A 15112-nucleotide genomic window follows, 5' to 3' on the forward strand; every position below is an offset into this window, starting at 1 on the left:
CTCCTCTGAGTTGGCGTTGGATCTGGCAGCTCTCAACATGCAGAGAGGAAGAGACCATGGACTCCCTGGTATTACTCTGATTTAGTCTTTCCATTTATTTTCTGTCTTGTATCTCTCAAATGTTGCCTTTTCAGACGTTACAGATCATACGTTATCTTGAATGCTGAAACATTTTCAAACCATGTGCCCCTTTTTAGGCTACAACAAATGGCGCGAGTTCTGTGGGTTGTCACAACCACAAAACCAGGCACAGCTGGCTGAAGTACTGAAAAATAAAGACCTTGCCAAGAAGCTGCTGGATTTCTACGGCACACCTGACAACATTGATGTGTGGCTGGGAGGAGTGGCCGAGCCGTTTGTCCGTGGAGGAAGAGTGGGACCCCTGTTTGGCTGCCTGATTGCCACCCAGTTCCAGAAGATCCGCCAAGGAGACCGGTAAGCAGACAGGCCTGAAATTAAACATACCGGATATTTACTAAATATGTGTAGATAGTTGTGGTAGCTGCACTTTTAAACATTAACAAACTGTCAATTTCAGACTTTGGTGGGAAAATGAAGGAGTCTTCACTGAGGCCCAGAAGGAGTCCCTGAAGCAGACGTCACTGTCCCGCATCATCTGTGACAACACTGGTATCACTCAGGTACCAGACAGGCCCTTCCAGTACCAGACCAAGTCCCGTTACACTAGTTGTAAGAACATCCGTGCTTTTGACCTCAGTCCATGGAAAGAGAATATTAAGTAAAAATCTTACTGCTGCTGACTTCCGTGAAATCCTCAAAACTTTAATGACACAAAATATTTGCAAACTGTGTCACTGTTTGATTTTTAATATTTGCATGCTTTGTTGTGTCAAATAAAATAATTTTCCTTTTGCACTTTACCTAAAGCGTTTTCCCTTTTGGATTAATGTGAACTGCTATGAGTGCTGTGATATTTTCTTAGTTCCTTTTAATGTGATTTTTTTTGTCTCTTTAAATCCTTCTTTAAAGTGTGATTTCTTTTTTTGCCTGGTAAATGAATGTAAACTAGCTGATAGTTGTGCATTTTTCAAAAATAATGTGGTAGTTTTTGTCTTAACAGTTGACAAGAGTTTACATCACCTGTGTGTAACCATGTATAACATAATAAATGAGCTTACTCAGGATAACTATGACTCGTTATTTCTTTTAATTATTATAGTATTAATTTTGTTGTACTGAACAACATTGGAACAGGAGAAAATATGTAAACTACACAGCATACAGGGGTCAAGCTGGTTTGCTATAGACAATAGTAAAATAAATAACATGATCAACTCATTTGATCTTGCGCTGTGTCAAAGTTTGAGCTCTTACAGATTTTATCTGTGTGAGCTTCAAACTATAAATTAGAGGAAATGTGTTTAGAGAGCATATTTCTATTTACTTCATACAATATACTTTTATATATGTACAGTACTTGATCCTGAAGGAAATGCTTGAGGGCCATAACAAAATCAGCTTTTCCTCATTTTTTATGATGGTATTTTTCTTCAAAGCAATTCAATTCAATTCAGTTTTATTTGTACAGCACAAACTCATAACAAAAGTGATCTCAGGACACTTTTCAAATAAAGCAGGTCTGGACAGTACTCCTTATAAAATTATTTACAGAGACCCAACAGTTCCCACCATGAACCAGCACTTGGCGACGGCGGCAAGGAAAAACGTCCTTTTAAGAGGCAGAAACCTCGAACAGACCGTGGCTCTTGCCTCGACGTCAAATTAAGTTGTGCATTTTGGGACTGTGTTATGTGCAGGTCCAGGAGGCTAACGCTGCTCTAGCGGAGCAGGAGGATGTGGCTCCGGTGCAGCGAAGGATTGAACCCCGGTCAGCAGACGACTCGCTGTCTGGAGTTGTCCGCTGTCTCTGCTTCGCTGACACCTTTCTACGTGACGGTGCGTTTACTTACTTGTTAAGATTATGAAATGAATGTGGAACATTTCCATCAAACAAACGCTAACACTATGTGCTGTATTCTGTATCCCTCAGGTACACATCACGGCCCCACGCTATGGGCGGGCACCAACTCGGGGAGTGTGTACGCCTATGCTCTGGAGGTGCCTGGCGTGGGCTCGGGGCGTGTGTGCGAGCGCGGCGGAGCGGGCGAAAGCAGTGTGTGTGTGGAGGCTGTGTTGGGTAAAGAGATCCAGCTGATGCACAGGGCCCCCGTTGTGTCAATCTCTGTGTTGGATGGCCGGGGGAAGCCGTTACCCGACCCCTATGAAGCCTCCCAGGACCTCGCCATCGCGCCGGATATGACCAACGCTCACTCTGTCCTCATCGCCTCAGAGGAACAGCTGAAGGTAAAGGCTTTGTTCAGTTTATTTTGAATCACATCATTTAAAAGTCACCATAAAAGGTTGAGCCGGGGCTCGAGAGACTGTCGAGGACTTGGTTACCGTTTTAAATCCACTCTCCTCTTGTCCAGGTGTTCTCTCTCCCCAAGGTGAGCGCCAAGACCAAGTTCAAGCTGACGGCGCACGAAGGCTGTCGGGTGAGGAAGGTGGCCCTGGTGATCTTCAGCTCCACAGCTCAGGAAGACTACAGCGAACACACACTGGTCTGTCTGACCAACCTGGGCGACATGCACCTCTTTAACATACCTGCCCTTCGACCTCAGGTAGGGGGGGATTGCGTGCATGTGTGTATTAAAAGTCTAATTTGGAGTGTGAGTGTGAGTGTGAGTGTGTGTAAGGGGGTTTTAAAACTGGCAATAAGAAAATGTGGGGTTTGAATTTTTTTAATTGGATTGATGTATTGGTAATTTATGTCTATAGGTGCGCTACGACTGCATCCGTAAAGAAGACATCAGTGGCATTGCTTCCTGCGTCTTTACCAAGAACGGACAGGGTGAGGAAAACACTCCAAGTCAGGCACTGAAAGTCACAACAAGGCAGAGCAGGGCGGGCTGGGTGAGGGTAAAGGGTCATTTAACGCAGATCAAACAAAAAATATTTTCCACTTGCCCCATTGGTATCCAGTCATGCAGATAGTTAAGGTCTTTTTAGCCGTGGCTCTGAGATATCTGCTGTTGAGACTTCTGCCATTAGCCCGTCTTTCCAGAAATAAATAAACTACTACGAGAAATAATAAACAACCCACTTCTTTTTTTCTTTTTTTTTTACAGTAGAAAATTGTTCTGAATGAGCTCAAAGCTGTAACTGTCTAATGGTCGTCTTTTTGTTTTTCCACACAGGTTTTTACCTGATCTCTCCCTCTGAGTACGAGAGGTTCTCCCTGTCTGCCAAGGTCCTCACTGAACCGCTCTGCTCTGTTCAGCTGGACCGACCACTAGAGCCCACACCTGCCAGGTAAAACACGGCCACTGAGACACACATCACACACACACACACACACACACATCAGCAGATCCTGTTTGGCAAAACTTGATCCTACAAAACCTACTACTACTGACTTACATAACATAAAAAATAGAATCCTCTTTCTCAACATATGTAATATTATGAAATCTCAATGTAGTATATTGTAATATGACCTTAAATTGATTATACAGTCAGAAGGAAATCTGTTGTTGGTAATCCAGCAAATCAAATACCTGACAAATCAATGTATTTCATCACGTTTATGCAAAAATCACATTTTGCCTGAAGCCATACCTGCTCATTGATGTTTTCCTGGAAGATGTTTTCAACATTTTCCAGGAAACCACAATAAGCCTTTTAAGGACTCTTGGTGGTCCCTGGACCCCACACTGGAAACCACTACAAACCACTTTCTGTTCGTAATGCTGTCTCTTGGGTTTCCACCAGCTCGAGGCACTCGGCTGCATGTGAAACCAAAGAAATGATACTTTTACTGTTATTGCTTTATTATTACTCCATCAACTGCCAAACCAAATGGTGTGTGCTCATCTGTCTCCTCAGCGATGGCACGCCGACGCAGCCGCAGGCCAACGGAACCCACAAGAACCAGATGGGTCAGGCTGAGGGTAGGTACACACACACACACACAACACACACACACACAGGTTTTCTTTTTGCCTCCCTCCTCCTCCCCCTCACTTTTTATTTCTTTCCCCCTGTCTATTGTCCCTCTTCATCACACTCTTCTCTCTCTGAACCTCTTAAAACCGTGAGCAGGCCTCCTTGCAGGGGTTCCCCTCGGGTCTCCATGGTAACCATTGAGCATGCCCCAGTTGCCTCTCCTGCCCAGCACCTCCTTCCCTGTCAGAAAAGGAGGGTTGTTGTGGAGACCAGAGTAGGGTTTGTTTATCTGCTCGTGACAAAGAATGAACGTTTACCACACCTCTGTAGCCCACTCGGGTATTGGCAGGGTGCTGCTTGTAAAGGAGCCGATGCATGGATAAACAAAAGTCGACTATCTCTCTCCTGTTTTTAGTCCATCATGAATCTGACAGTGTTATAGGAGTGCAGGGCTAAATTGGAGCACTAGGGTGCAGCACAACACGCTGTAAATATAACACTGATATATTATCAGCTTATGTTCTATATACTGTATTGTTGGCAAACAGTTGCCCATTTACTGTACACATACAGCAAACACAAATCAACATTATCATTGATTTTGAATCAAAATACACTCACTTTAGCCACCTTCATTTGTTCTCCAAATGCTGTTGCACTCTCTGTTTTTGTTCATCTTTATTACAATTGCATTGTAGGGATATCAAACATATGACAGCTGGTTTCATTGAATCCTCTGTCTAACCAAATTGTGATGAAGCTGTGTTTTGAAACTGCTTGCCAAAGTTTTATTCACTCAGTCCCACATTACTGGAAAGCTTTTCAGATTCAGTTAGTCCCTGCAGAATCATGCTGCAGCCCCTGACTCTGTGGGTTTCTCCCCCACAGGGCAAACAGAAGAGCCTCCGAGCGCCCTGTCCTCTCCAATCCTGGACACCCCGCTGGACTCCCCCCTCAGCTGCGCCGACCTCACCCTCGACTCCACCGGAGAAATCACTGTGGAGGATGTCAGGGATTTTCTAACGTAGGCATACACTTTTCTATGCACACATACACACAGCTTGCATTGTTTAAAATGTACTCGGCCTTTCAAGACAAGAATTAACTTGTGGTGTGTGTATGTGCCGTGCAGCACCGTCGACGAGGCAGAGAATAACCTAAAGAACATTAAAGAGGAGGAGGGACGCTCGACTGGCATCCTCATTAACTGAACAGGTGAGGAATATACACACAAACACTTGTTACACTCGCTTTAATGCATATTCCTCCCTGATGTCAGACAAACACTCCAGTATGAGCAGATGCATGAGCTCACACTCGCTTAAACACAACACTGGAGAACGGATAGACACACACACACACAGCCAGACACCTGTTTCTAATGGAGCCCGTCCAGAGTGTGCAAACTTCAAAGAGTTGTTCTGTCTTAATGCTGCATTCCAGTAACGAGCCCTCCGCTCTCTTTCCCCTCCACTCGGTCTTTGAAAAGCCAGCAGAGCAGCAATCTCTTCCATTGAGGCCAATTAAACAGACGTAAGCTTCTTCACAGTGTGTCATATACTGTAGCTCAGGATATTTTTTCCCTCTACTTTCTTTATACTGTACTTGGAAATGGCCCAGGGTTAATTTATGTAGCCTCTTAATTCACTGTACTGTTTATATTCTCCACAGTCAAGTCTTATTTTATTCTTTTTCTTTCTTTTGTTTGTTTTTTACAACCCTGCAGTAGAACAGGTGACATTATCTTCTACGGTTTTGCGATCCAATAATGGCCTAGTCTTAACCTTTACTGCTCCATACAGATCACAGCTTTTATACAGCTGTTACCAGCTCATGTGCCCATGTGTTCTTTTTTAAAATAAAATATTTATTAGAGAAAAGAGAAGGGGAGCTACTGGATTTGGCAAAAGCAAGAAGATCACAGCTGGAACGTTGTTGTGCAATGACCAAAACCAAAAAGTATCAATCATTAAATGTAGTGAAATGTGGGAGCTTTACTCGGTATGAAGCAAAGAGTTTGTGGTTGCTGCGTACTCTGCACTAAGTGCACTCATCCATTCGGTTGCATTACTGTCTGCATTCACAGGAGTCATAAATCAGGAGGTAATGTTTGTCAACAGGACCCTCCTTCATTTTTAAACTCTCTGCTACCCCCTGGTGGTGCCACCTGAAAATATAGATAATACACTTTAATACACATTCTGCACTTACTTTATACTAATACTAATATTCTTTTATAAAAGATTACCTTGTATTTATTAATGATATATATACAGTTTAAGACATTTATATTTTGTTATATATGTTAATTAGAACAGGAAGTAATCTCTTCATCTTTTCTATAAAATGTGAAAATGTACAGCAAAAAAACAAAAATTCCCAAACTCCGATATTCAGTTTACCTTTATATAAAAGTAGAACATTTTCTTTGATAAATGACTTAATTACCTAACTATTAAAATGCCAGTTGCATTAATCTTCTGTTGATTGATTAACTGACTAATGGTTGCAGTAAATTACAACTGATATAGTATTTGCCAGTAGATGATAATTATTTAATGTGTTAAATCTACTTTTAAACTCAGTGAATGATGTAACTGAAGTTGTTTTGCACTGTGTCACAGAGACATGAAGGTCAGAAGTTGAAATTGAAATTGCACCTTTCTATCTGCTGTCAGTTATATTGTGCTGCTCTCGGTCACTACTCTTGTATGTCTTGTTGTGAAAGTGGTGTTTTTTTGCTCATGCTGTCCACAAATTGTTGTTGAAGTATTACAGGGAGGGGCTCAAGTGGTCTGGATGGACCGGATTTCAGTGCTGGACCACAAACATCTCCCATCAGCCTACTGTGGAGCCCCCAGCCAGCACTCTACTCTCTCCTGTTAGCCTGGCACCAGCTGGGAGGAAAGCCTTAATACGGACAAAGAATACAGCATGAAAGACCCTTGTTGTGGTTCCTCCTCATTGGAAGAACTAAATCTTCTTCTGTAACCACTTTGGAAACATGACATTGCCTCCGACATGGGCACGCAGACAGCCTCTACCTTGCCGGGCGTGGATGGATTTGGACCAGATTATTCTGATTTCAAGAACTGAAAACTGGAATTTCCTTCATCCATCTTGACTTTCTCTGTGCGATCATTCCTCCTTGGCCCTTTCCCCCGGTGACGTGACGGTCATGGGATGTGACTGTGGCTCAGCCTTTTGGAGCAAAGGGCTGTTACATTCTGCATAGGAGACTTACCGGTGATGTTTCTGTGTTTTTATATTTCTATCCACAGTCTTTGTGGCGTGCTAGAATCGGTCTGAGGCCCCCCCCCCCCCCCACCCACAGTTGGAACTGGAATTGGCAGTCGCCGAATATCCTTGTTGATTCCTCGTGCACACTAGTGGATGTGTTGGATTGTTCTGCACGCTGCCTAACACCACAACAGCCCTGCGAATGACCCGCGCTTATGAACTGAGGATGTTCAGCAGAGACCGAGCGTTTTTAGAGAGCAAGACTAGCAAATGAAGTATTTTGAGTATTTGTGTATTAAAAGCTGTAGCATTTGTATTCTTCCCCTATTATGTGCCATTAAGGGCAGTTGAATTGCCTCGCCCAGTGTCCTGTGTGAGGCGGTGCATTAATCAACTGTTTTCAAATCAGAGAGCCAGTATGTTACTACACACAAGCACATCACCGCCAAGGTTGAAGGAAGGAAGCTCTCTGTCTACTCTCTCGGTGTTGAAGAAAAAGAGTGCCGGGGTTAATGAAGGTGGTTTATATTGCAAAGATTGATGCTTTATTAAATATGTTTTGTACGGCTTTTGGAGAAAGTAAAGGTATTTTAATGAGAACTAGAACGGGGGACGCGAGAGGAGAGAATAAACACCAATTTCAAAGGGAACCAGCTGGTGAAGAGGGAAGGGAAGGTGGTTCTGTATATTTAGGACTAGAGAAGATTTAGGTGAAATAATATTTTTGACACTTTTTGAATTACCTTTATTGCTAAATGCATGACGTTGGACAAATACATTCTTTATCTCTTATTTGTGTTTTTATCAGGCAAGTGCAAACTGGGCCATGAGTCACGTGGGGAGGGTGGGCCGCGACATCTGGGCAGTGTAATACGGAGGTACACCGGTACGACACATCTGCAGTGAATTCTTTAAGCAGCCTTTTATTCTGTGACGTCAGTGAAACATCTGTCAGCAGTGAAACAATAAAGTTTGTTTTTAATCCTCATTTTCTGCCCTAGTTTGGTCAAATTGGGACTGATGAAAATTTAAAAAAAGTTCTTGGTAGTTAAAAAAATAAAAAAGTGGATGAAGGATGCGGCAAAAAGAGTCTTCAGTTGAATTTCTCCTCCCTCCTCTGTTGATGTTACATCATCTCATGCAGAAATCTCTTTTTGACGGGACTCAGGGAAGTGTGTGGCAAGGGAAGCAAAGTCAGTCTGAATGCTAAAGTGTTATGTACTGTGTACTATGATGCACCCAGGAGATGTCTTTTTTTGGGGGGGGGTTTCTGTGAATCGGTGCATTCTGGGTAATATTGGCTTGATGCAGAGGTTTGATCACCAGTATTTTTAACCCTTTTTAAAAAAAAAAAAGTTTTACTGTGTAAAAACAAAAAATATATACAGTATCTATACCTAGGTTTACAGAAGACAGGTTTCTAACAGCAAGCCGATGATAGAATAAAATGTTAGAGCTAGAACTGGTTGTAGCCTAAAAACCGCTCAGTATTCAAGCTTTTCAATCACCTCACGTAAAACTAAATAAAAAGTAAAAAAGGGACCTCACTATTAACTAATGTAGCTCGACAGGTAGGAGTCATGTTAATGCTTTTTTACTTTTGTCTTAGCTTTTTTTTGGTGCTCTGGTTGACACACAAATAATTAACACTTTGATGCTACAGCTGGCACAATTTACCTTTTTAATTCCTCAATTAAAATGAATTTGTTTCTACTTTGTCATTCAGTTTTGTGAGTAGGATTTTAATCAGGCCATTTAGCATTTTGGCTGATGAAGAATTGTGAATGTTAATAAAATTATTTACTCTCTATGGGACTCGTCTGCTGTGTGGTTTGGATGTAAAGTGCAGAGCACTTTGCTAATTTAGCATTTTACTCCAATAGCATTGTTGGACTCACAACGGACAGTAAAGAACAAAAGCAGCACAACTGTCTTTCTTCGCACCTCCAGATTTCTTTTATTTTCATTGACTCAAGTGACATCACTTAAGGCAGTTTAACAAAGCAGCTGCCTCTGGAGCCACAGAGCCGTTATGCAACTTTTTTGCATTAGAAATAGTCTACAGGATCTGTGAACACTGATGTGTAACATTGGTGGTGGTTAAACAACTTTGGAAGTGTGCGTACTCTTTTCCTTGCTAAAAAAAATGATGTATATTTAAAGGACAGCATGCCTGTATGGTAGCTACAGGCTGCAGCCAGTTAGCTTAGCTTAACATAAAGACTGGAAACTGGCTCATTCTGAAAGTAACAAAACCCGCTTACCAGTACTTCAAAAGCTCATTAATTACCATTTTATATTTTGTTCAGTTTGAATTGTAAAAACATTTTTTGCTGTTCCACTGGATGTTTATGTGCTGTACTATTTCCTGGCTGGGACAGTTGCCAGGCAACCTGCAGAGACAGAAGTTACTGGTCCCAGCCAAGAAATGGTAACATCCACCTGTAAAATGATTTAAGACTTTAAATTAAAAAAAAATCTAATTTAAGATGCAGGAAAATCCCTGCTCTTCACACAAGTGTTTTTTCATCATGTTGGCTGATTTGCCCTCAGCGGTGAGTGCACAGACTCTCACTGACTCCAGTTGTTTTTCCTGTTAGAGAACATACAGCAAATTCCCAGCATAGTTCCACCCAGAACACCTCCATATGTGTGCAGGGTCTTAAAATAAATATAAACTGACATAACAGTGGAAAAAAGGAGACCAGATGACATAATGTGATGTGTGATTTTATTTTTATATAAAATACATAAATAAAGCATCTGCAGGTGGCTTCAGGAGCATGTGCACATATTCATATACCCACATACATATGCGTGTAGGACTCAAACACACTACCAGGCATACAGTTCACCCCACAAAATATGGTGTAAAGAAACAAAATGATAGTTGCAGCCATTTGAGAATACAGAGATATCTTTCTTGGATCAATGCCTGCATATTACTAAAGTCACGTGATCACAAGAAGCACTGCAGCAGTTCTGTAAAACATTGACCCTGGAGGCACTGATCAGGAACTGGTTAACTGATCGTAACTCATCTGTTAACCATACAAACAAACTGAGATCAGTGGAACCAGCTCGGCTACTACATTTATTGTAAGATACATCTCTCATACGGCGCAAAAGATCTCCCACTAAAGTCTGCAAATGAAGAGTTTTGTTCCAAGAGAGAAACATTTGAAAAAGAAAAACCACTTTAAAATGTCTAAACTGTACTGAATTTTAAACATCATGCATTTACTTTTTCAAAGATGACACTAAATTTTGGAAAGAAACTCTACTCCAGAAAAGGAAGAAAATAAACATTTTGACTAGTTGAATGCGGTCTGTAACGTAGAAGAATTACAGTATTATTTCATTTCAGTATCTGCCGGGCTCTACTGATTGCACATTTAAAACCTCTGTCCTTAAACATAAAACAAGTCTCTGTCTCACAGTCCCGAACTTAGTCCGGACCTCCGCTCAACATTTCTTTGGCCAAATAGATTTAACTGTTGAAACTTTCATATGGCGAAGCAAATTCCTGTCCAAAGCATCTTTACATGAAAGTCATATTTAGTAGATTGAAACAGATCACTTACAAAAAGGTTTCGCTTTGCATTCCGATCGGTGGACAAGTTACAGGAGGTGAGAACAGCGAGCAGACTGACCGTGGGAAAGGGCCAGTCCCCGTGTCAATGAAGGCGTATGGGGCACACACAAACATACCATGTATAATCTGCACAAACAGAAAAATATACGTATAAACCGACATTCCTCAGAAAAACAATTATAGTGCCATTTTCTGCTCAATCCCTCAATAATGAAAAAAAAAAAAAAAATTACAAACTGTAAAATCTAACTTTTATCTGCCTTAAACTGCTCCAAATGAGCTGCGCAAAATGGCACTAACCGCAGAGGAGTGCCTCCTGTAGTAACGAGCACTTCACCATCCTCCATTGAAAACTACTAACCATGCAGCACAAGCCACGTGAAAGCAGCAAAACAGATCGATATGTTAAGGGATTGACCTCCCTTTGGGTTTTTATAAAGCCTCTGTACACCGTAGAACTATTTTTATTTTTATCTCAAAACATAATTCTCTTCTTTCATTTAACAATAGTATTCAGACTGGCTGCTAAAAAAAGCTTGTAGAAAAAAAGTGATATTTTGCGGTTTGTCCCATAGACAGGAAAAAACCAACAGCTTCATGACCAGAAGAGCGTTCACTGATTGAGATGTTGTGCTAAACTCAAATCTGTCCAGATTCGTTCCGTTTCTGTAGGCTGACTGACAGAAACAGGCTGATCAGGAGGCTGTTGGGCAGCAGCGCCGAGCAGGATGGAGCGAAGGGATTGGAGCGAGGGGGGGGAGCTCAGGTAAAGCTGTGTTAGGCATAGACATCATCATAATCATCTTACTGGTAGAAAATTACATGGCAGCGAATGCATCGCATGTATTTGTGAGCGTGTATGTGCGTGTTGGTCTATGCGAGAGTAGTTTTGAAAGCTCCCCAGGCGTGGAAGCAGCGCGTGAAGCAGTGGGGCTCGTTTCCCTTCCGCACCAGTCGCAGCTTCCGGGGGTGTTCAGCATCCTTAGAGCGCATGTGCTGGATGTAAACCTGGAGAGGGATTAATAAGATGTGGGTATAGAACACCAAAATGTTTGACCACAAACACACACAAAAACAGCAGATGGAAATGCACAGACACACACACACACACACAAATGGCACTTCCTCACTAACCTGGCAGGCTTTGAGACTGAGTTTGATCTCCACCTGGCTGGTCTGAGTGCCGACCCACATGTACACCTGAGGGAAAACACGGCAGAGACACAAAGAAAAGAATGAAAAACAATTGCACAGTAATAAATTAACTGATGAATTCTAACTGCAGACATTAAAGCAAAGCTGTCATCGTGATCAGTTGCTACCTCTTTGCCGTTGTCCAGCAACATGATGTCGTCATCGGCCAAGTCGTCCTGACAGAAGTCCGAGCACTTCTCCGACACAGAGAAATAACCCTTCTCATTCGAACACCTGAGGGAGGGATGGAAAGGACAGCCATTGGAGAGATAGGAAAGAGAAAGAAGCAGATAGTGTTACTCACTACACTCAAAATAACAACTTCTAAATAACAACTACACGTAAGACGGATAACGCTGACTCACCTGAAGAGCCGAGCGTGTTTCATATAATCTGCATCTTCATCGTACTGCTTCTGAGACCCAATCCCAACCCAGAAGAAGTTCTCAGGCTCCTCCCCCTCATTAATGACCTAGAAGACAAATGATCAATTTATCATCGACAATTAGTTCGACAAAATACACTAAACAGACATTACAAAAACAACTGAAGCTCAAGTATCTGTCTTCAGCCTTTACTGTCTCCCTTCATCAGTGCAAATACTCGCACTGAAGACTAAGTTTAGACTAAAGGGTCTACATTTTCAGAAGAATATTTAAGTTTGCTTGCAGCTAAAAGTTTATCACATTTAAAATAGTGGAAATATTAAAAGAAGTTCAAGTGGCAGTGCAAAGTTTCAGTTTAAATGTAAACACTGTAAGTGCTGAGTAAAGTTGAGTGAAGTATCAGCTGATGTGAAAGTGCTGAGAGAATTTGATGATTCACTTGAGATTGAAGAAGAGGAACTGAAAGTGTAATAAATGGTGCCACGAGTGTCAGCTGAAGTGTAATTAAGAAGGGATGAAAGCTGTGAAACCTTCAGCTGACATATAAGTGCTGAAAGCGGTTGCTTTGGCAGCTGAAGGGTTAAGGGACTACCGCATTATGATTCTCAGTTCAGTTTATGTGCAGCGATGAAAGGAGTGAAGTGGAAGCGACAGAGATGGTGTGGGGAATTTATACTTGAGAGTATTTGCTGAGTATTTCGTCAGTTCCTCACAGAATGAGGATGACAAGGCATTTATATACATGAACGTAGGAATATTACCTTCCTACTCAAGGCTTACATACGTGCTCACACATATACGTGTACACATTTACCTGTTTGCTGTACGTGTCATCGAACATGCAGTTCATAATGTCCTCAGCCAGTTTGGCTTCATCAGGGTCGGCAGCTCGGCCCACCCAGGTGTAAACAATGCCCTGATTGTCTGTGCTCTCAAATGGTACCTGCAGGGAACATACACCGTTACCCACAAACCACGGAGAAGACTTTCTGGTCTTTACTTAAATAGTACAAAAGAAGGAGGAGACACAGGGGAGAAATCTCTGCTGGGAGTTCATTCAAATTATTGTTATATTATTATTACTGTGTGATAAAAAAACAAATCACAACCTTGAGGATGAAGCAAAACTCCGAGTTAAGATTGCTGGAATCTGTTCCAATCTGGATAGTCCTGAGAGAGAGAGAGAAGAAATGTAGAAACAAATTGCTTAAAAGACTTCATCTATGAAAATATCTCTGGAGGACAGTAAGCAGTGCTCGTGACAGTGCTGCTGTTCAATAATAGGTGGTAATAGCACTGTGTGTACCTGGTGCAAAGTGCGCTGCCATTGGTGCGTATGTGGTAGAGGGAGGGCTGAGCCGCGTCAGTCTTCTGTTTCCTCTTCCCTTTGTGGATGATGAACTTCCTCTTGAAGTGGGACAGGAACTTGAGGTTCTCCTGCTGCTGGGTCATACGCACCACCTAAACAGCAAGAGAAGCTAGGGTTGTCAATTCAGCACAATACTGTGAAAACCACAGGCAGAAGTGGTCAGACTTATAATGTGACGTACATATGACGAGCACAGAAGCATTTTATGAAAGAGTGTGAAAGAATGCGTTCAGATGGATCCAGATACCTTCAGTTTTCCAGGGAAAAGACTCTCAAACTTCTTCTGCAGGGAGAAGGTGAAAGTGAGCCAGCCCATGTTGGAGGCCTGCCTGCCCTGCCAGAAGTACACTACACACTGGAAGTCCTCCTCGGGCTGTTTGTCCTCCTCATCCTCTGCTTTTCCTGCTTTTCCTCCTTCACCACCGCCGCCGCCTTCCTTCTTCTCTTTCTCCTCGTCTTCGTATTCCACAGGCACCCAGTATCTATGAGAGCAGAGAGATTAGAGTAAGACAGTGACTCACTTTCAACAGAACAGTGTCGAGCCTGTGGAGCCACGTCTGTGTTTGTATGCAATTTCCTCTTCTTCTTTCTTTTCTTTTTTTTTTTTATAAATGTAAAAAAAAAACTGAACCAAGGTACAGTCCCATAAACTACAATTTGTGGAAAAAAAAAAAAAGGCTTTTTAATAATGTTTTAATTTTAAATTATGAACAGTTTAAGCGGCATAGACAGTCACACACACTACCTACCTGCAGAGGAAGACGTAGCAGTCCTGCGTGTGGAAGTGTCCGAACTCCTCCTCAGGCAGGCGGGCAAACTTCTTTCCCTCCAACACAAATCCTTCCATGCCGTCCAGGTCCTCGTTCCACTCCTCCGTGAGTTGTTCAGCCTAGACAGAAAATACGTACATAAGAAGAGGATGCTAAAAGTATAAAAAAAATATTTTGTCTTGTCTGTTTTTAGCAAGAGTGAAGGAAAAGAATAAGCGTGCCCCTACCTCCGTCAGGGGCATGGCTGGCTGCCTGGGAAGGAAGAGAGCTGTGAGGTCAGCTTTCATCTGGTCTTTCTTCTCCGCGTCTTTCTTCACCTGGGAGAGGAAACACACACAAACTCACTGCGATAACCGAACACAAGCTGCTGGAGGCCACACACACATGCAAATATCTGACGTATCTCTGGTTTAGAAAAAAAACACCGCCTGCAGCGGGTCAGTGTGTAAAAAAAAATAAAATAAAAAATAAAAAGGCTTCAAACACATGGATACTTAAGAACTGTACCCTATTTTATGAGCCACTACACAGTTCATTCATAGTCTGTTATCAAAAGTATAAACATTTACATTCTTTTTTTTTTTTTTTTAAA

At 42.1% G+C, this 15112-nt stretch overlaps 2 protein-coding genes across 2 annotated transcripts in view; one reads left to right on the forward strand and one right to left on the reverse strand.

The window, feature by feature from the left end:
* Positions 1–9021, forward strand: part of llgl1 (LLGL scribble cell polarity complex component 1) — a gene marked incomplete at its 5' end in the record, with an annotated part of 28999 nt that extends 19978 nt beyond the window's left edge. Inside the window, 9 exon segments of the mRNA XM_035654749.1 lie at positions 1779–1917; positions 2012–2325; positions 2451–2642; positions 2800–2872; positions 3219–3333; positions 3907–3971; positions 4855–4990; positions 5099–5181; positions 6737–9021. Coding sequence (XP_035510642.1) covers positions 1779–1917; positions 2012–2325; positions 2451–2642; positions 2800–2872; positions 3219–3333; positions 3907–3971; positions 4855–4990; positions 5099–5177 — 1113 coding nt within the window.
* Positions 9022–9920: 899 nt separating this feature from the next.
* Positions 9921–15112, reverse strand: part of flii (FLII actin remodeling protein) — a 13767-nt gene continuing 8575 nt past the window's right edge. Inside the window, exons 22-31 of the mRNA XM_035654307.1 lie at positions 14748–14837; positions 14500–14639; positions 13998–14232; positions 13688–13842; positions 13491–13551; positions 13196–13324; positions 12361–12467; positions 12124–12229; positions 11936–12001; positions 9921–11809 (exon numbers count right to left, since the gene is read on the reverse strand). Coding sequence (XP_035510200.1) covers positions 11675–11809; positions 11936–12001; positions 12124–12229; positions 12361–12467; positions 13196–13324; positions 13491–13551; positions 13688–13842; positions 13998–14232; positions 14500–14639; positions 14748–14837 — 1224 coding nt within the window. The 3' untranslated portion in view covers positions 9921–11674. The remainder of the gene's footprint in view (positions 11810–11935; positions 12002–12123; positions 12230–12360; positions 12468–13195; positions 13325–13490; positions 13552–13687; positions 13843–13997; positions 14233–14499; positions 14640–14747; positions 14838–15112) is intronic.

Source organism: Morone saxatilis, unplaced genomic scaffold (genome assembly GCF_004916995.1).
Source record: "Morone saxatilis isolate NCDOM2014 unplaced genomic scaffold, NCSU_SB_2.0 Contig14, whole genome shotgun sequence".
Classification (NCBI taxonomy): domain Eukaryota; kingdom Metazoa; phylum Chordata; class Actinopteri; family Moronidae; genus Morone; species Morone saxatilis.